The sequence below is a fragment of the Carcharhinus amblyrhynchos genome, chromosome 11, assembly GCF_965287045.1.
Source record: "Carcharhinus amblyrhynchos chromosome 11, sCarAmb.v2.hapA, whole genome shotgun sequence".
Lineage (NCBI taxonomy): Eukaryota > Metazoa > Chordata > Chondrichthyes > Carcharhiniformes > Carcharhinidae > Carcharhinus > Carcharhinus amblyrhynchos.
In genome coordinates this window covers 91809408-91828996 of record NC_137334.1, presented here as the reverse complement: position 1 = coordinate 91828996, position 19589 = coordinate 91809408, and the positions used below count along the sequence as shown (strand labels likewise).

The 19589-nt window shown below is 46.6% G+C and overlaps 1 protein-coding gene across 1 annotated transcript in view; it reads left to right on the top strand.

Moving 5' to 3' along the window:
* dnpep (aspartyl aminopeptidase) overlaps positions 1-19323 on the top strand; it is a 46172-nt gene extending 26849 nt beyond the window's left edge. The window contains exons 9-15 of the mRNA XM_080199565.1: positions 1413-1490; positions 3812-3895; positions 6860-7020; positions 9609-9648; positions 13207-13308; positions 14256-14423; positions 17982-19323. Coding sequence (XP_080055691.1) covers positions 1413-1490; positions 3812-3895; positions 6860-7020; positions 9609-9648; positions 13207-13308; positions 14256-14423; positions 17982-18032 — 684 coding nt within the window. The 3' untranslated portion in view covers positions 18033-19323. The remainder of the gene's footprint in view (positions 1-1412; positions 1491-3811; positions 3896-6859; positions 7021-9608; positions 9649-13206; positions 13309-14255; positions 14424-17981) is intronic.
* The last annotated feature ends 266 nt before the right edge of the window (positions 19324-19589 follow it).

Here is a 19589-nt window from a genome sequence, read left to right as displayed (position 1 = left end):
GGTTGGGTGGATTGGCCCTGATCAATACCCAGGGCTACAGGTTTAGGGTGGGAGGTTTGGACGTTGGTGGGGTGCTCTTTCAGAAGGTCGGTGCAGACTCGATGGGCCTCTTCTGCACTGTAAGGATTCTATGGTTCTCTGGTAAGAGGGTCAGTAACCAGTGGCCCTGGATTTAAAATTACAGAATTGCAGAAGGAGGTCTCCCTGCTCTCCTGCCCAACACCTAAAAAATATACAGATTAACTCATCATCAGCTTCCTGTGTTTGAGTGCTCACTGAGTTACATTGGCTGCTGAATTCAGTTCATGACATGAATAACAGACATTTTACTGGTTGTGAAGAACTATGGGGCATCCTGAGATCGGGAAAGGTGCCACGTAAATGAAAGTTCTGTCATGTCCATAACATCTGACCTTGTTTAACAGATGTCAGTTGATAGGAACAGAAGGCCATTTGGATCCTCGAGTCTGTTCCACTGGATTGGAAATCATTATTCACCTGAGACCGAACTCTGCGTAGCTGCCATTGTCCCATAATGTCCCAATGGGTAACAACATCACATGATCATATATTTAATAACAAGCATTGATCTAGCATCAATTACCAAGCAGGAGAGAGTTCCAAACCTCTCCTACCTTTTTGATCAGTTCAGGTAATATGTGAGCTGTGGTTTGGGAATCAGTTTATGGTCTCAGGTTTTGCGAGTGTGTTGGGAAGGGTCAGAGACTGAGACGAGGCCAAAATGTCACAGATACTAGAAATCTGAAATAAAAGCATTGAGCGGCTGTTTATAGGAGTATATTTTTGTTACTGGACCAGAAACTAGAGGCCAGGGCTGGGTATCCAGAGACATGAGTTCACATCCCGCCACAGCAACTGGAGAAATTAAATTCCATTACTTAAATAAACCTGGAATGAAAAAAAGCTTGTCTCGTAATGGTGACCATGAAACTGCCAAATTGTCATTAAAAACCCATCTGCTTCACTGATATCCTTGGGGGGAAGGCAATCTGCCATCCTTGCCCCATCCAGTCCTGCAGCAATTCTTAACCGCTCTCTGAAATTGCCTTCAATTTATTCACTGTCGCCTTCTTAAGGGGTTGGCTAATAAATGTTGGCCTTGCCACTGACGCCCACATGCCTGTGAATGAATAACAGAAATAACAGTGATGAGAGCGAAAGCGTCAGTGGTTCGTGGTGAAGTATTAACATCACTTTTTACTCCACAATACATTGCAAGGCAGTGAAATGTTACTTTGACTATTTTTTTAGTGACTGGATTGATCACTGTGTTGGTGTGTGTGTTGCGTGCGATGCAAAGATAAGTGCTTTGCCTTTTGAGATGTTGGGTGTGGTGTTGATTCTGCTGTTTTTATTGTGCCTCATTCAGTTCCCTGCTCTCCTTTGTGTAGGCTCTGGGCGGCGCTTTCAAGGAATTTATATTTGCCCCGCGTTTGGATAATCTACACAGCTGCTACTGTGCTCTGCAGGTAATGTCCCTTAACAACCATCAACTCGCCCCGGCTCCGTTTGATGCTGATAGCAAGCAGTGAGGAAACGGGACACAGTTCCAGAATTCACCCCCAGAAACGTCTGCACGCTATCTCTCCCCTCCTTTAAGGGAATCATTTCTTTGACCAAGCTTTTGGTCATTTGTCTTGCTATCTGCTCTTGTGGTTTGGTGAAATGTTTTCTTTAGTAATGTTACAGCACAGACATTTTACTGTGTTAAAACACTGTGTAAGTTATTGGTGGCCACTCAACCAATGTCAAGTGCATTCTAATTGTTGCAGGGCACTAGTGAGGCCGCAGCTGGAGTACTGTGTGCAGTTTTGGTCGCCGCACTTGCACAAGGATATTTTGGTCTTGGAGGGAGTGCAGAGGAGGTTTACTAGGTTCACTGATACCGGCGATGAGGGGGTTGAACTATGAAGAGAGACTGAATAGACTGGGCTTGTACTCGTTAGAGTTTAGAAGGATGAGGGGGGATCTTATTGAGACATATAAGATGATGAAGGGGATGGATAGGGTAGAGGTGGAGAGGTTCTTCCCGCTCAGAAAGGACAGCAGGCCTACAGGGCACAGCCTCAAGATAAGGTGGGGGTGGGGGTGGGGGGGGCGGGGTGTGTGTGGTGGTGTGCAGTTTAGAACGGAGTTGAGGAGGAACTTCTTCATTCAAAGGATGGTGAATCTCTAGAATTCTCTGCCCGTTGAAGTGGTGAAGGCTACCTCGCTAAATATATTTAAGACGCGGGTATATAGGTTTTTGGTAGGCAAGGGGATTAAGGGTTATGGGGAGAAAGCGGGAAAGTGGAACTGATCCACTTCAGATCAGCCATGATCTTATTGAATGGCGGGGCAGGCTCGAAGGGCTAGATGGCCTACTCCTGCTCCTATTTCTTATGTTCTTATGTTCAAATATCCCATAATAGTCATTAGTAATGTATAGCCAGACATGGTGTTTCTGTTGATTTAGCGTTCTTCTTTTCAGTCACTGTTTAGGCTGCTTGTGTACTGCCCCTCCATGTTACTTTTACTTTGACTACAGTCCTTATAACCTGACTCTCACCATGAACTATATTCACCCATTGACCTTGTGCTTGATGACCTACACTGATTCCCAGTCTGGCGACGCCTCGATTTTAAAATTCTCATCCTTGCTTTTAAACCGCTCTATCGTCTCTCCCCTATGACTGTAATCCCCTCCAATCCTCTGAAATCTCTGCATTTCTCCAACTCATGGCACAGTGGTTGGCACTGCTGCCTCACAGCACCAGGGGCCCAGCTTTGATTCCCGACTTGGGTGACTGTGTGGAGTCTGCATGTTCTCCCCGTGTCTGCATGTTCTCCCCGTGCTCCAGTTTTCTCCCACAGTCTGAAAGACGTGCTGGTTAGATGCACCGGCCATGCTAAATACTCCCTCAGTGTACCCGAACAGATGCCAGAGTGTAGCAACTAGAGGATTTTCACTGTAACTTCATTGCAGTGTTAATGTAAGCAGATGTGTGACACTAATAAATAAACTATATTTTTAACTCTGGTCTTTAGCACCTTATCCACTTCCGTCATCTCACCATCGGTGGCCTTCAGTTGCCTGGATCCTGATCTCTGAAATTCCTCCCCCCCGCTACATTTCTCAGCCTCTCTCCCCTCATTCCTCCTTCAAACCCATCTCTTTGACCAAATTTTTGGTCATCTGTCTTCGTATCTGCTCAATGCCAAATTTTATTTCAAAATATTTCTGTGAATTTACTACTCAAGGGCGCTATATAAGTGAGAATTAATTTTGTCCTTGACAATGGTCTCCAGTACAAAAACAGAAAACGCTGGATAATCTCAGCAGGTCTGACAGCATCTGTGGAGAGAGAATTGAGCCAAAGTTTTGAGTCTGGATGACCTTTCGTCAGACCTTTGATGAAGGGCTATCCCAGACTCAAAGTTGGCTCTATTCTCTCCCCACAGACGCTGTCAGACCTGCTGAGATTTTCCAGCGTTTTCTGGTTTTGTTTCAGATTCCAGAATCTGCAGTATTTTGCTTTTATCTTAATGGTCTCCAGTAGTTTTCCCATCTGCCTGACATTAAACTGACTCAACCCCCAGCCATGGCCGAGTGGGCAGCGCTTCCGCCTCTCAATCAGAAGTTTGTGGATTCAGGCGCTAGCATTGAGCCACAGCTGACATGACAGAGACCTGAGTGAAAGGACTGAGACCCTGGCCCACACTCACCTACCTGCTGAAGCAAAGTGGCGCATGACATTTCCACTCTGTTTTAATGCCTTAACAGTCAGACCCCTTCCTGTGTCCTCCGCAGGGTCTAATCGAATCATGCAAGGAAGAAGGGACTTTGGCGGAAGACCTCAATATCCGAATGGTTACGCTGTTTGACAATGAGGAGGTAAGAAGATTTCATTGGGTAGGCACTGAGATGTTCCAACTTGTGGATAAGGCTGGAAGCAGTGGCCATTGATACAGGATTGTCACTAATAAGCCCAATGGGGAATTCAGGAAGAATGTCTTTACCTGGAGAGTGGTGAGAAGGTGGATTCACCAACACAGAGAATGGTTGAGGTGAATTACAGAGATACAGTTAAGGGGACACTAGATAAACACATGAGGCTAGAAGAAATAGAAGGATAGGCTGAGATGAATGGGGGTGGTAGAAGGTTTGCATTGAGTGTAACAGCAGCATGAAGCATTTGGATTGAACGTCCTGCTTGTGTGTGTAGTGGCCATGTAAAATTAATAAATTTCAAAGACCCACTCGTCACTTGTGCTAAAGTAATTAGCCGTAGTCCATGAAATACCACAGATATCTCTCCCCATTAGAGAGAGAGACATTGCACTGTGTACCTTGAGGAGAATCAACATGGGGCAAGGTGAGGAGGCAAACCTCCATGAATTACCACAGCCAGTATGGGGATTGAACTCATGCTGCTGGGATCATTCTGTGCCACGTACTAGTGATGTCAGCTGTGGTTCAGTGAGCAGCACTCTCACCTCTGAGTTAGAAAGTTGTGGGTTCAAATCCCACAATCTGGGCTCAACTTAGGTATGCAGTACTTAGGGAGTGCTGCACTGCCCGAGGTGCCTTTTTCAGGATGAAACTTTATAGCAAGGTGCTATCCACTGTCCAAGGTGGATTTAAAAGATCCCAAGTTACTCTTTTTAAAGCAAAACAAGGGAGTTCTCCCCAATGTTCCAACCAACATTTATTTCTCAACCAACACCAGATCACCTAGCCATCTCATTGCCTGCCCTGAGTAAAGAAGGATGAGCTTGCCTTAATATAACAGCTTTCTGAAGTGCGACAGCCAATTTTACAAACAACAGGATCCCAAAACTAGCAAAAAAGTAAATGCCTAGAGAATCTGTTATAGTGATGTTTGTTGAGGGATAAAATATTAAGTCACGATACCAGAAAAAATCAGCTGTTCAACTCCTGAGAGGGCAGGAAGGACATCAGTTTAACATCTCATCTGCAAGATGGCACCTCTGACAGTGCAGCACACCCTCAGTATTACAGTGGAAGTGTCAAACAAGACTTTGTGCTCAAGTCTCCAGGCTGGGGGTTGAACCTACGGCTGCGATCACTGCAACTACCCCCTGAACCATGGGTGTCACTTGTCAGAGGACTTTATCCCAGGCATTTCAGACAATCCTCGGATTCTCACTGCTGGTGGAATTTGCAGGACACCCACCATCCAGCTGGAGCTTTCAGACTCGAATCATAGAATCCCTGCAGTGCAGAAGGAGGCCATTCGGCCCATAAGGTCTGCACTGAGCACAATCCCACGCAGGTTCTATCCCCCTCACTAGTCCCCCTGCCACTAAGGGGCAATTTACCATGGCCAGTTCATCTAACCTGCGCATCTTTGGACTGTGGAAGGACTAGCTTTGGACTAGCAGAACTTTGTCAGGCGTTTGACAAGGTACCTCACAAGAGGTTATTGCAGAAGGTCAGGGGGCATGGAGTTGGGGGTAGGGTGTTAGTGTGGATAGAGGATTGGTTGTCAAATAGGAGGCAGAGAGTGGGGGTCAATGGGTGCTATTCGGATTGGCGGATGGTGACTAGTGGAGTGCCCCAGGGGTCAGTGCTGGGGCCTCAGCTATTTACCATTTATATAGATGATCTGGAGGAGGGAACCGAGTGTAGGGTGTCGAAATTTGCTGATGACACCAAAATTGGTAGAAAGGCAAATTGTGCGGAGGGTGGTCAGAGTCTACAGAAGGATCTAGACAGGCTGGGCGAATGGGCCAGGAAATGGCAAATGGAATTTAATGTTGGCAAGTGCGAGGTGGTCCACTTTGGTAGGAATAATGGTAGGAAGGACTATTACTTACGTGGCGAAAAACTGCAGCAGGCGATGGTGCAGAGGGACCTCGGGGTCCTTGTGCATGAGTCGCAAAAACCCAGCTTGCAGGTGCAGCAGGTGGCCAGGAAGGCGAATGGGATGCTGGCCGTCATCGCAAGGGGGATTGAATATAAAAGTAGGGAGGTCTTGCTGCGGCTGTATAGGACATTGGTGAGGCCGCAGCTGGAGTACTGTGTGCAGTTTTGGGCGCCGTACTTACGCAAGGATATTTTGGCCTTGGAGGGAGTGCAGAGGAGGTTTACTAGGCTGATACCGGAGTTGAGGGGGTTGAGCTATGAGGAGAGGCTGAATAAACTAGGCTTGTACTCGTTAGAGTTTAGAAGAATGAGGGGAGATCTCATTGAGACGTATAAGATGATGAATGGGATGGATAGGATAGAGGTGGAGAGACTCTTCCCGCTCAGAAAGGATAGTAGGACTAGGGGGCACAGCCTCAAGATAAAGGGGGTGCGGTTTAGAACGGAGTTGAGGAGGAACTTCTTCACTCAAAGGGTGGTGAATCTCTGGAATTCTCTGCCCGTTGAAGTGGTGGAGGCTACATCGCTAAATATTTTTAAGATGCGGGTTGATGGGTTTTTGATAAGAGAGGGGATTAAGGGTTATGGGGAGAGGGCGGGAATGTGGAACTGAGCCACGACAGATCAGCCATGATCTTATTGAATGGCAGGGCAGGCTCGAAGGGCTAGTTGGCCTACTCCTGCTCCTATTTCTTATGTTCTTGTGTCAATTATAAAATCACCTTCTCTCATTAGAGTCCTATCAGTTCCAAATCTCTCTGCTCTTCCCAGAAGCAACAAAGTCTTTGGGTCTTTAAAATGCACCTTAAGCCAGTCTTTTATTGAACTGTGGGACAAGTGTGAGCAGCTGACAGGCCTGCTCCTATCCCTGTGTTCCGAAGAAACTGGAATCCTTCCAGTACAATTGTGTTTTGAATCAAAGTTCTAATCTTGTTCTTTTTCCTCCCTCCTTCACCTCTGGCTGTTAAGGTTGGCAGTGAGAGTGCCCATGGCGCAGGGTCCTCCCTAACAGAATTAGTTCTTCGTCGCCTGTCTTCCAGTAGCCAAAATCTGACGGCGTTTGAGGAAGCCATACCCAAATCGTTCATGATCAGCTCCGATATGGCGCATGCCATCCACCCCAATTACGTGTAAGTGTTGCAAGTTCCACTTTTACAGGATGACATCCCTTACTGCCCAGATTATTCCTCCCCTATCGTCTGGAACAGTAATGTTGTTGGATTAACAGTTAGTCAAGAAGCAGTGTCAAATTGCAAGGCAGGGGCTCGCTGAGTTCTGTTACTACTGTCTTTGAAAATTAAACCAATGTCATGTGTTATCCGGCAAGTATAACTTTCCTGTAGCAGTTTTGAAGTAATGATGTGGACATACCAGTGTTGGACTGAGGTGGGCACAGTAAGAAGTCTCACAACACCAGGTTAAAGTCCAACACCACCTCTGGGTGCTCTGGTTTCCTCCCATACTCTGAAAGACGTGCTGGTTAGGGTGCATTGACCCAAACTGAGTGTGGCAACTAAGGGAATTTCACAGTAACTTCATTGCAGTGTTAATGTAATCCTTCCTTGTGACTAAGAAATAAATAATAAAATAAGGCTGTGAAGGAGCAGCGCTTTGAAAGCTCGTGCTACCAAATAAACCTGCTGGATTTTAACCTGGTGTTGTGAGTTTAAAGTAACTGAGTGGCCTCTTAGGTCATCTCGGAGGGCCCTTGGGTGTCACTCACACGGTGGTGGGTCTGTGACTGGAGCACTGGAAAGTAAGACAGATAATGACGTGAATGTCATTAGCATGCTGGAAAACTTCACAATTTGCATCTGTATTTGCATGGTATTTGAATTTATGAATTGATCAAAAAGAATAAGTTTGGCCAAACTGAGTAAGAATAACAGATTTCCTTCCCTGCAGGACATTAGCGATCCAGATTGGCTTCTATGGCAATCTGATGGTTTCATGATCGTTATTAATGAGATTAGCATCTTATTTCAGTGTTATTAATTGAATTTAAAATGCCCAGCTGCCTTGGTGAGGTTTGAACTCACGCCTTCAGATCATGGATAAATCTCTGGGATATTAATCTGGTAATATTACCACTATGGTACACTTACCCTGAATCCAAAACCTGAAATACCTTTCTAACAACAATGTGAGTCACAATGTGGACTGCAATGGCTCAAGAAGGCGCATCACCACCACTTTCTCAAAGAAAATTAGGAATGGCCCGTCAACATTGGCCTTACCAGTGATGCCCTCATCAAAGAAAATTAACAATGCAAAAGGTATCAAGCACCTTGTAATATAAAAAAGCCTGAATCTCCTATACAGCTATCAACATTGACATGAACAAAGGAGCTGAAGTCCAGAGGTGAGGGGAGAGTGACAGCCCTTAACATCAAGGGAGCATTTGACCAAGTGTGACATCAAGGAGCCCTAACAAAAAGAACTACCAACAGGTTGTTAATGTAGCCCAATCCATCACACAAACCAACCTCCTATCCATTGACTCTGTCTACATTTTCCCTGCCTCAGTAAAGTAACCAGCATAATTAAGCATCTTGGACATTCTCCCTTCCACCTTCTTCCGTCGGGAGAAAGATACAGAAGTCTGAGATCACGACCAAACAACTCGAGAACAACTTCTTCCCTGCTGCCATCAGACTTTTGAATGGTCTTACCTTGCATTAAGTCGATCTTTCTCTACACCCTAGCTATGACTGCAATTACAGAAAAGAGCTTTAAATTCAAAATTGCAATTGCATTTTAAAACATTTTGTAATTGGATTTGAATTTATATCTTGAGAAATTTGCCTACCCTCAGAATTACTCCGCAGAGATAGTACCACTATGCCACTGTCTCCCTTTCTACATTGATAGACTTTGAATGGAACTGTGTAACATGCCTTCCAGTTGCATCCTCACTGCCACCAGGAACTTGCCAAATCCCAGAGGTGTCGCTCACCTAAGGTGCAGATAGGGATATGAACAGAGACCATTTTTATGTGGGGAAAGGAACTGGAACTTAGCAATGGTGATCCATATGGTTATGGGATAAGAACCTAAGAAATAGGAGCAGGAGTAGGCCATCTAGCCCTTCGAGCCTGCCCCGCCATTCAATAAGATCATGGCTGATCTGAAGTGGCTCAGTTCCACTTTCCCGCTTTCTCCCCATAACCCTTAATTCCCTTGTCTGTCAAAAACCTATCTACCCGTGACTTAAATATATTTAACAAGGTAGCCTCCACACTTCAACGGGCAGAGAATTCCAAAGATTCACCACCCTTTGAGTGAAGAAGTTCCTCCTCAACTTCGTTCTAAACTGTCCCCCCCCTTATCTTGAGGCTGTGCCCTCTAGTCCTGCTGTCCTTTCTGAGCTGGAAGGATCTCTCTACCTCTACCCTATCCATCCCTTTCATTATCTTATACGTCTCTATAAGATCCCCCCTCAGCCTTCTAAACTCCAACGAGTACAGACCCAGTCTGTTTAGTCTCTCTTCATATCTGACCCCCTCATCTCCGGATCTTGCTGTGTGTGAATTTACTATTGGTTTTTAAACATTAAAAACTCTTGATATGTTGCATGACATGGGATTTGTGGAATATTTGTAACCCAGGAGGGCTGGTGGGGTTCTCAGAAGCAGAGAGGGTTTGAACCCCCTGCTTTAAGCAAGAGGTATTATCCCAGATCTTAGTGAAATTTACCCTCTATTTTCATCTCTTTCAGAGATAAACATGAAGAAAATCACAGGCCAGCTCTGCACAAGGTGAGGTTAATGGACGTCTATTAAATTCTCCAAAGCTTTGAGAGTAGAGTCATGAATCATTTTGCAAAACTGCACATCTTTAAAAATAAAATGTATTGCTTTTTGTTGCCTGATGCACTTGAAGCTGCCCAGTGTGTGAAACAAGTCTCTGTCTGCCTGCTCCCCTGTTCCAGCGAGTCTTGTACCAGCATTCATGGAACCTAGGGCTTCCTGAACATGTCCTGACCAATATTTATCCTTTAAACAAAGCTGTAATAAAACAGAGTCATAGAATGATACAGCCCAGGAGGCCATTCTGCCCATCATGCCTGTGTCGGCTCTTTAAAAGTCATAAGCAGTGAGCCCCACTCCATTGCTCTTCCCCTCAAGCACTGCAAAAGTCTAAAAATTGCCTTCAGAAAGTTATTGTGGACAGTTAAGACAGCCGCCACCGCTTTAGTCAACCCCTTCCAGGTTATAATGCATTGTGTAGTTTTGTCTTAGACCATAAGATATAGAGATGGCACGGTGACGCAGTGGTTAGCACCGCTGCCTCACAGCTCCAGGGACCCAGGTTCAATTCCAGCTTTGGGTGACAGTCTGTCTGTGTGGAGTTTGCACATTCTCCCCATGTCTGTGTGGGTTTTTTCTGGGTGCTCCACTTTCCTCCCACAATGCAAAGATGTATACATTAGGTGGATTGGCCGTGTGAGATTGACCCTGAGTGTCAGGGGGACTGGCAAGGTAAATACTTGGGATTACGGGGATAGGGCCTGGGTGGATTGTTGTTGGTGCAAGCCTGATGGGCTGAATGGCCTCCTTCTGCACAATAGGAGCAGAATTAGGCCATTCGGCCAATTGGGTCTGCTCTGCTATTCAATCATGGCTGATATGATTCTTATCCCCATTCTCCTGCCTTCTCTCCGTAACACTTGATCTCCTTATTAATCAAGAACCTATCACTGTCTTTAAAGATCTTCCCTCTATCTCCAAAAGAGGAAATGCTGGAAAATCTCACTAGGTCTGTCAGCGTCTGTAAGAAGGGAAAAGAACTGACATTTGGAGTCCAGGTGACTCTTTGTGAAAGCTGGTCATCTGAACTCGAAACATCAGCCTCAGGAGCAATATTACAGCTTCCTCCTCACCCCAGCACTAACTGTGAACCAGTTGGGTTTCCCTCACTCTGACTGACTGCAGTTTGCTACTTCCAGGTTTATTAACTTATCTTTTTAAATTGAACTCAGAGCAGTGGGATTTAAACTCTCATTCACCGAATTCTAACCTACTGGAACAATGACGTAAGTATTGTACTGTGGTATCCCAAAGGATGTCTGCGGAGATGGACCCACATTCTGTGTTTATTCTTTGCTTCTGGGTCTTTTCAAACCAATTGGAATGAACAGGCAGTGGCGGGGGGGGGGCTTTGAACAGGCAGCAGGGGGGCGGGGCTTTGAACAGGCAGTAGGGGGCGGGGCTTTGAACAGGAAGTGGGGGGCGGGGCTTTGAACAGGCAGTGGGGAGGGCTTTGGGCAGGGGTTTTGGGCAGGGGCGGGGTTAGGGACGGGGGTTTTGGGATGAGTGGGGTTTTGGGCCGGGGCGGGGGTTTGGGCAGGCATTCTCTGGGTTATTAGTTGCAACATCCTCCATCAAGGAAGCAGGGTTGGACAGGGCACCATGGGAACTCCCTGCATTTCTCCAAGTGGTGCCTTGGGATCCTTAATATCCACCGAACAGTTAGAACTCAGTTCCAGGGCTTCACATTGCAGGCTGGGTGAAGATGTTTTGTTTTTAAGCGGTTGCATTGTTGTGCCTGCATTGGGCTCAACATAAATAAAATTCTACATTATGTGGGACTTCAGAGCTGCATTGAGAGTTCAGAGAACCATAGAATTTCAAAGTGCAGGAGGAGACCATTTGGCCCATCAAGTCTGCACCACCCCCACCCCCACCCCGGCCCTATTCTTGTAAGCGCACACATTTACCATACTAATAATCCCCCGACCCTCGGGTCAGTTTACCTTGGCCAATCAACCTAACCCACATATCTTTGGACTGTGGGAGGAAACCGTAGCACCCGGACAAAACCCACGCGTTCACGAGGCGAACGTGCAGGCTCCACACAGCTAGTGACCCAAACTGGGAATGAACCCAGGTTCCTGGTGCTGTGAGGCAGCCGTGCTAACCACTGTGCTACCCATTGTTCGTAGGGCCCAAAGCAGAAATGACACACTGGGTCAGACTCTTCACCTCCAGCCCATTCACCACCGATCTTTCAGGATCAGAGTGCCTTGTCCCTCCAATTCCACACTGTGCCCCTCCTCCCATCTCATCCCCTAGTTTATTAAACACAAAATTTTGGTAAAATGCACAGAGATATATCCAGCAATGTTTACACAATGCAATACTCGAACAACAATTTTCACTTGCGTGGTATGTTTAAATAAGATGTCCCCGAGCTGCTTCACAGCGATGTTTTTATCAACAAAGCTATGACTGAGCTACACGAGATATTGGGGAAGAAAAGCAGAATCTTTGTGAAAGACGGAGCATTTAAAGAGCCTCTCAGAGAGAGAGACGGTGGGGTTTAAGTAGAGAATTCAAGGAAACAAAAAATTACAGCACAAGAACAGGCCTTTCGGCCCTCTAAGCCTACACCGACCATGCTGCCCAACTGAACTAAAACCCCCTCCCTTCTAGGCACCATATCCCTCTATTCCCATCCTATTCATGTATTTGCCCAGATGCCCCTTAAAACTCACTATGGCATCTGCTTCCACTACCTCCCCCAGCAACGAGTTCCAGGCACCCACCACCCTCTGTGTAAAAGATCTGCCTCGTACATCTCCTTTAAACCTTGCCCCCTCACCTTAAACCTTTGCCTCCTAGTAATTGACTCTTCCGCTTTGGGAAAAAGTTTCTGACTATCCACTCTGTCCATGCCCCTGATAATCTTGTAAACTTCTATCAAGTCACCCCTCGACCTCCATTGTTTCAGTGAGAACAAACCAAGTTTCTCCAACCTTTCCTCGTAGTTAGTGCCTTCCATGCCAGGCAACAGTCTGGTAAATGTTTTCTGTACCCTTTTCAAAGCCTCCACATCCTTCTGGTAGTGTGGCAACCAGAATTGAACACTATATTCCAAGTGCGGCCTAAATAAGGTTCTATAGAGCTGCAACATGACTTGCCAATTTTTAAACTCAGTTCCCAGGCTGATAAATGTTCGACTTCTGACAGCTGAAAAAATACTGCCAACAATTTAATGGAAAAATGTGGGGATCCTCAAGCGGCCAGCTCTCTGAGACTTGGAGCGAGGGAGACCAGAGGGAAATTTAACAACCAGTAAGCAAATGTTTGAGGTGTTGCCAGACTGGGAGCTAATGTTGGTCACTGAGTACAGTGGATAATGTGTGAACGGGACTTGGTGCGAGTAATGGAAACAAAGCAATGGACCACACTTAAATGAGTCTGGTCGAGTGATTATGTGCAATGTTTCTGGATTACGGACACAGCACTGGTTGACCTTGCAGCCTTGTGCTGCTGCAGAATTTGCTAACGATGCTGTTCCTTATTTCTATCCAGGGGCCAGTGATTAAATTTAACAGCAATCAGCGATACGCCTCAAATGCTGTCACTGCTGCCGTTGTCCGCGAGATTGCCAATCGTGTGCAGGTCCCTCTCCAGGTAAGCTTGTGGCCTGCCATTTTAGACAAGAGGTGTTGCAAAGCATTAGAGATGGTGAATGGGGAGTGGAAATTTAGACCCTGTACAAAAAGGCTATGATGCACAGTGAATTTTTCATCTAGTAAAGGCTGTCAAAGGAGATCAACATCCTGCACATCACCATTAACCGGAACCAGTCATTTAAACACTGGCTATAAGAGCAGGCCAAAGGATAGGAATCCTGCAGCAATAACTCACCTCCAGACTCCCCAAAGCCTGTCCACCACCCATAGGAGTGCCTTGGAACGCTCTGCACTGGCTGGATGAATGCAGCTCCAGCAACACTCAGGCTTGACAGCACCCAGGACACAGCAGCCCACTTGATTGACATCCCCATCCACCACCTTCCACATCCACTCCCTCCACCACCAAAGCAAAGTGGCAGCCGTGTGTACCACCTATAACATGCACTGTAGCAACTTGCCAAGACTCCTTCAATAGCATCTTCCAAACCTGCAGTCTTTAGCACCCAGGAGGCCAAGTAGATATATGGGAATGCCAAAACCTGCAAGCTCCCCTCCAAGTCACTCACCATCTTGACTTGGAAATATATCAGCTGTTCCTTAACTATCACTGGGTCAAAATCCTGGGACTCCCTCCCTGACAGACTGTGGGTGTGCCTAAACCACACAGATTGCAGTGGGTTCAAGAAGGCAGCTCACCACCACCTCCTGAAGGGTAATTAACGATGGGTAATAGATGCTGATTTAGCCAGTGACGTGAATGAATAAATATGTTTTTCTTTTAAATCTACTATATAACCCCTTCATAATCTTGTACATGTCTATTAAATTTGATTGTGGAGATTGTTCTCCATATCTCAAAGTAAACGTTCCCAGCTTCTCTACAATACAATGCACTGTGAGCTCAATGAATTCTAATACACTTACAATTCAAATTCTTTCCAGGATGTCATGGTGAGGAACGACAGTCCCTGTGGCACTACCATCGGCCCGATCCTCGCCTCTGGCCTAGGGCTGAAAGTATTGGACATTGGGTCCCCGCAGTTGGCCATGCACTCCATCCGTGAGATGTGTTGTTCTTCAAGTGTCCTTCAGACCGTCACACTGTTCAAGGTAAATAACACGCAGCTCTGTGGCACGCATTGGCAGCTCAAATAGTTTGTGGATAATTCTCTGTCAGTCCCACCTGGAGACTTGTGCAGCAACTGGCGATGACTTGGGGTCTAATTTTTATGTTCTAACTATTGTCTGCTCTGGGGCTAAATGTTCACCTTCTATTCTGACAGCACATTGCCCAGTATTCAATGAGCTTCTGTTTGTTGCCATGTGGCAATGACCTGCCCTTCCAACCCAATGTTAACAGCCAGCTTCCAATGTGAGGTGTCTGCACCATTATAACTCATTTGTTATATCTGTGTTATAGACTGGTACACGGTGTGCCTGTGCTAATTTAGATAGAAAAGTACAGCAGAGGAACAGACCCTTTGACCCTCCAAGTCTGTGCTGATCATGATGCCCTAACTATCCTTTTTAAAAAAACCTTCTGCCCTTACTCCGTATCCCTGTATTCCCTCCCTGTTCAGGTACCCATCCAGACGCCTCTGGTATTATGTGATTCCAGAGCCACTGAAACCACACAGTTTTACCTCCACATCAGAGGTTCATGTCCCACCCCACAAATCTAAGCAAATCCTGCGGGTTGCTGCCTGCAGGAGAGTGCTGAGAGAGTGCTGCATTGTCAGAGGCACTGCTTGCCTCTGACAGTGCAGCACCGAGATCCCATCTGCCCTCTCAATTAGATCAGATCCCATGGAACTATTCTGAAAAAGACACAGGGAGTTCTCCCCAGGGTCCCCACTTTCTCAATCCCCTCCCCCCACATCCCAGACCACCAGAAGAACTGCTTACTCCATTACCTACTCCTTATTACCATTTAATTTAGGGGGAGCAATGGCCTCGTGGTATTATCATCGGACAATTAATCCAGAAACTGAGCTAATGTTTTGAGAACCCAGGATCGAATCCCACCACAATAGCTGATGGAGTTTGAATTCAATTAAAATATCTGAAATTAAGAATCTACTGATGATCATGAAACCATTGTCCATCTGGTTCAACTAATGCCCTTCAGGGAAGGAAATCTGCTGTCCTTACCCAGTCTGGCCTACATGTGACTCCAAAGCCACAGCAATGTGGTTGATTGTCAGCTGCCCTCGAGTAACTAGGGATGGGCAAAAAATGCTGGCCAGCCAGCGACGCCCGTGTCCCATGAGAGAATACAGACAAAACCATCAGATCAGTCCTCAGCGTGCAGGGAAGTGGGATGGGGGCCAGAGGGCACCCCTTGATGGTGTGGCCCTGCCCCAGGCACCGAGTGTGGAATGGGCTCCTTCTGTATTGTGAATGCAACAATTTCAGGAGCGCGAGAGCCTTGCTCCGTTCGTTGTGCCCAGCCCTGAGTGAGCTCTGTGACTGTGGGGCTGTTATCTTTGGTTTTATTGTGCGAACATGAGACCCACCAGGCGGTGGCAGCATCGCTCAGGCTGAGAAGAATTGTGTTTTGTCCCATTGTCTAACAAAGCCTCTGACTGAGAGAGAGAGGATGGTTGTGCTTCAGGACAAGAAAACAGTCTCCCCGACACATCCTAGCAGACTGAAACAATGTGGGCACTCTCCGGGTCACCCGCAGAGACTGCTGCACTGTGTTTGGAGAAGTATTTGCTCTGGGATGTGGGCTCAGAGATCGCCAACCTTCCAGGACTGACCTGGAATCTCCAGCCAGGCATTGAACACCGATCTCCAAGACAGTGCCGTGAGCGGGCCCTGGAGAAAACCCATCGGCACGTTAACAAGGGGGCTCTTTGTCATTTTCTTTGTTTTAATAAAGATAAAGGTTCAGTGACAATTGGGGGTGGAAAGGCTTTGACAGTCAAGCATCTTCCAACTGGCTTTAGGAAGGCAGCTCGCCACAAGGATGGACTTGTTGGTGATTAATGGCTGGAGGATGGGGGGGTGGGGTAGTCTATGTGATGAAACCTCCAGGAATATATGTGATCTCAGTTGGCAACCCCTCCCTGCCCCACCCTCTCACTCCGTCTCAGACTGTCTGAGTTTCATTGCATTCGGAGTACAGAAGGAGCCCATTCCACACTGTGCCTGGGACAGTGCTACCCCAGCAAGGGGTGTCCTCAGGCCCCCATCCCATTTCCCTGTGGGCAGAGCAGTGACCTGACGATTAAATGGTTTAAGGGGTAGATACTGGAGAGAACAGTTCCTCTGGTGGACAGGGGGAGGGCTCATAGGGGGAATCAAGGAAGTGGGGACAACTGAAAAAGAGATTATTTACTTATTACTGTCATAAGTAGGCTTACATTAACGCTGCAATGAAGTTATTTTGAAAATCCCCTAGTTGCCGCATTCCGGCGCCTGTTCGGGTACACTGTGGGAGAATTTAGCACGGCCAATCAACTTAATCGACACGTCTTTCGGACTGTGGGAGGAAACTGGAGCACCCGGAGGAAACCCACACAGGCACGGGGAGAATGTGCAGACTGTACACAGACAGTGACTCAAGCCGGGTCCCTGGCACTGTGAGGCAGTTGTGCTAATCACTGTGCCACTCAAAATTGCATTTATATAGCAGCTTTCAAGATCTGAACACAGCTGTTCACAAGGTGATGAAGTGCTTTATTGAAGTGCAGTTGCCGTTGTAATGTAGGAAACGCAGCAGCCAGATTATGCACAGCAAGATCCCACAAGCAGCAATGTGATGAAGGCCAGATATCGGTTCTTTGTGTGGTGTCAGTTGAAGGTTAAATATTAGCCTGGATATTGGGGAGAGCTCTGTGCGCTGCAACACAGAGCCAAGGCATCGTTCACACTCAGGGCAGCTGGAGACTTGGTGTAGCTCCTCAGAATGCTGCGTAGTACTGTGCAGGGAGTCACAGCCCTGATTCTGTGCTCAAGTCCCCAGACTGGGACTTGAACCCATGAGCTCCTGACTCAGTGGTGGGAATGGTGTCGCTAAACAACAGTGGAGCCCAGATTAAGGACACCACAGTTTCCGCCCACTTCCCTCCCCGCCTCCCCATATCTCAGAAGAAATCACTGAGTTCAACAGGACCAGCAGTCGTTTGGTAACAGGGAACTTGAACATTGTTGAAAGGAGCGATGACATTTCTCGCCTCAAACCTCTTCAGGACAAATACATGAATGCCAAATTTCAAATGATTGCAACAATTTAGAGTACAGGATAAAAGGGAGCTGATTGATTAGCAAATTAACCTAGAAAGGCAAAACATCTCAACAATTTGAATATAATCATTCTCGGCAAACAAAAGGAAGTCCAAGACTTGCACCTTTAGAATGTTAGGGAGCCAATAGTTCCCCATGGCAATAGCTTAACCAATCAGAAGCAGTTTGCCAGCCCATCAGTATCGGGCTTGCCAGCCAATCAATACTCTTTCCCCTGGAATATAAATTTGTCGTTGTTTGAAATTTGACATTTTTGCATTTGTCCTGATGGGTGCAAGGTGAAAAACTTCAGCAACATGTCTCTTTCCAGCAATAGTCAACCCAGGTGTACTTTGCAACAGATATTTGGTGGAGAGGGGAGGTGGGTGACCCCTCGTTTCCCCAGAGTGATCCATTTAATCTCTGTTTTTTCCGTAGGGATTCTTCGACCTCTTCCCATCTGTGATCTGCAATATGACCGTTGACTGAGACCAGCAGTTTCATGGCTCCGAGTGGCTCCATATGCAGCAGCAGACAACGCCCCGGAACTGGACAACTCAACTCCAGCTGGGTGTAACCCCCACAGTCACCTCTGAAAGATGACCGTTTTTAATTATACAAATTTTTGATTAACTAAACTCTGGAAAGCTGCTGAGTATTTCCCTACAACAATATGATATTATAAGGCTCCACAACGCGAAATATTTGGGTGATTTTTGTTTTGTTCTTGGGACTCTGGGAAGTGCAATCATGTTCTAGTCTTATCCAACTTCCAAATGTGTACTTTGAAAGCTGTGTGCAGTGCGGTTTCCTCGCTGGTGGGCAACAGATTCTGTAGGAACTATCATATCAAGACGTGCAGTGTCCTTCCTGCGTCAGAATTAATTTGCTGCCTCACGTTTGTTGACAGACCTGTACCCACCAGCACCTCTTTCCGGTCAAGTCAACAGAGTGCAGGTTCAGTCGGTTATGAAGTCAGCGTTCCTCGGGATTCCCACAGGATTCCTGACCAAGCAGCCATAGTACATCTCCAGCGTCATGATGTGGAGTTGCCGGCGTTGGACTGGGATGGGCACAGTAAGAAGCCTCACACAACAGCAGGTTAAAGTCCAACACGTTTATTTGGTAGCACGAGCTTTCAGAGCACGGTTCCTTCATCGGGTGAGTGCGTCATCATCTGATGAAGGAGCCATGCTCCAAAAGCTCGTGCTACCAAATAAACCTGTGGGACTTTAACCTAGTGTTGTGAGACTGCTTACACTCCAAGATCATGGCAGGAGGCTGCAGGGTTGGAGGTCTGAAGGGAATTAGGGGCACAGCACCATGTGAATAAGTTACTCTCAACTCTGACTCTGGGCAAGGCAAGGGATTTACTGCAGGACGCACGGGATAGGGGTAGTTAGTTGCACATAAAGAGCTATTCCTGGTACAAGAACAATGGGCCGAGTGGCCTCCTTCCACCCTGTGGCTTCAATTTCAGGAATAAATATCTAGACTTTTTTTCAGTTGGAAGAGCCCAAACCTCAGAATTGTTACAGTGCAGAGGGAGGCCATTCAGCCCATCATGCCTGCACTGGCTCTTCAAACAAGCATCACGACTTGATGCCACTGCCCTGCCTTTTTCCCATAACCCCTGCACATTGTTTCTATTCAAATGCAAAGACAACCCCAGGGACAGAGCGAGGGGAACCGATCGCTTTCACTAATTATGAAACCTCACACATGTCTTTTAAAATAGATCACTTTTTAAATAAATAAACAACAAATATTGAAATTGAAAGTTGGCTGTTGGACCTTATTCCCGTCGTGATGCACTGTGCTCCTGACTGGGATGTTTTACTGAGTTGAAGGCACTGTGTAAATGCAAGTTGTTGTTGTAAAAACCGTGCTGTTTCCATTTCCCATCGGCAGCAGTGACTGATAGGCGTTGGATTTGGAGAGAAGAGCAGATCAGTCTTTGTGGAGCAACATAGAGGCCTGATTGCGGATTTTTCTAGAACTGTTTTGACTGAAGTTATTCAGTACTTGGCTATTCTGCAATGAATG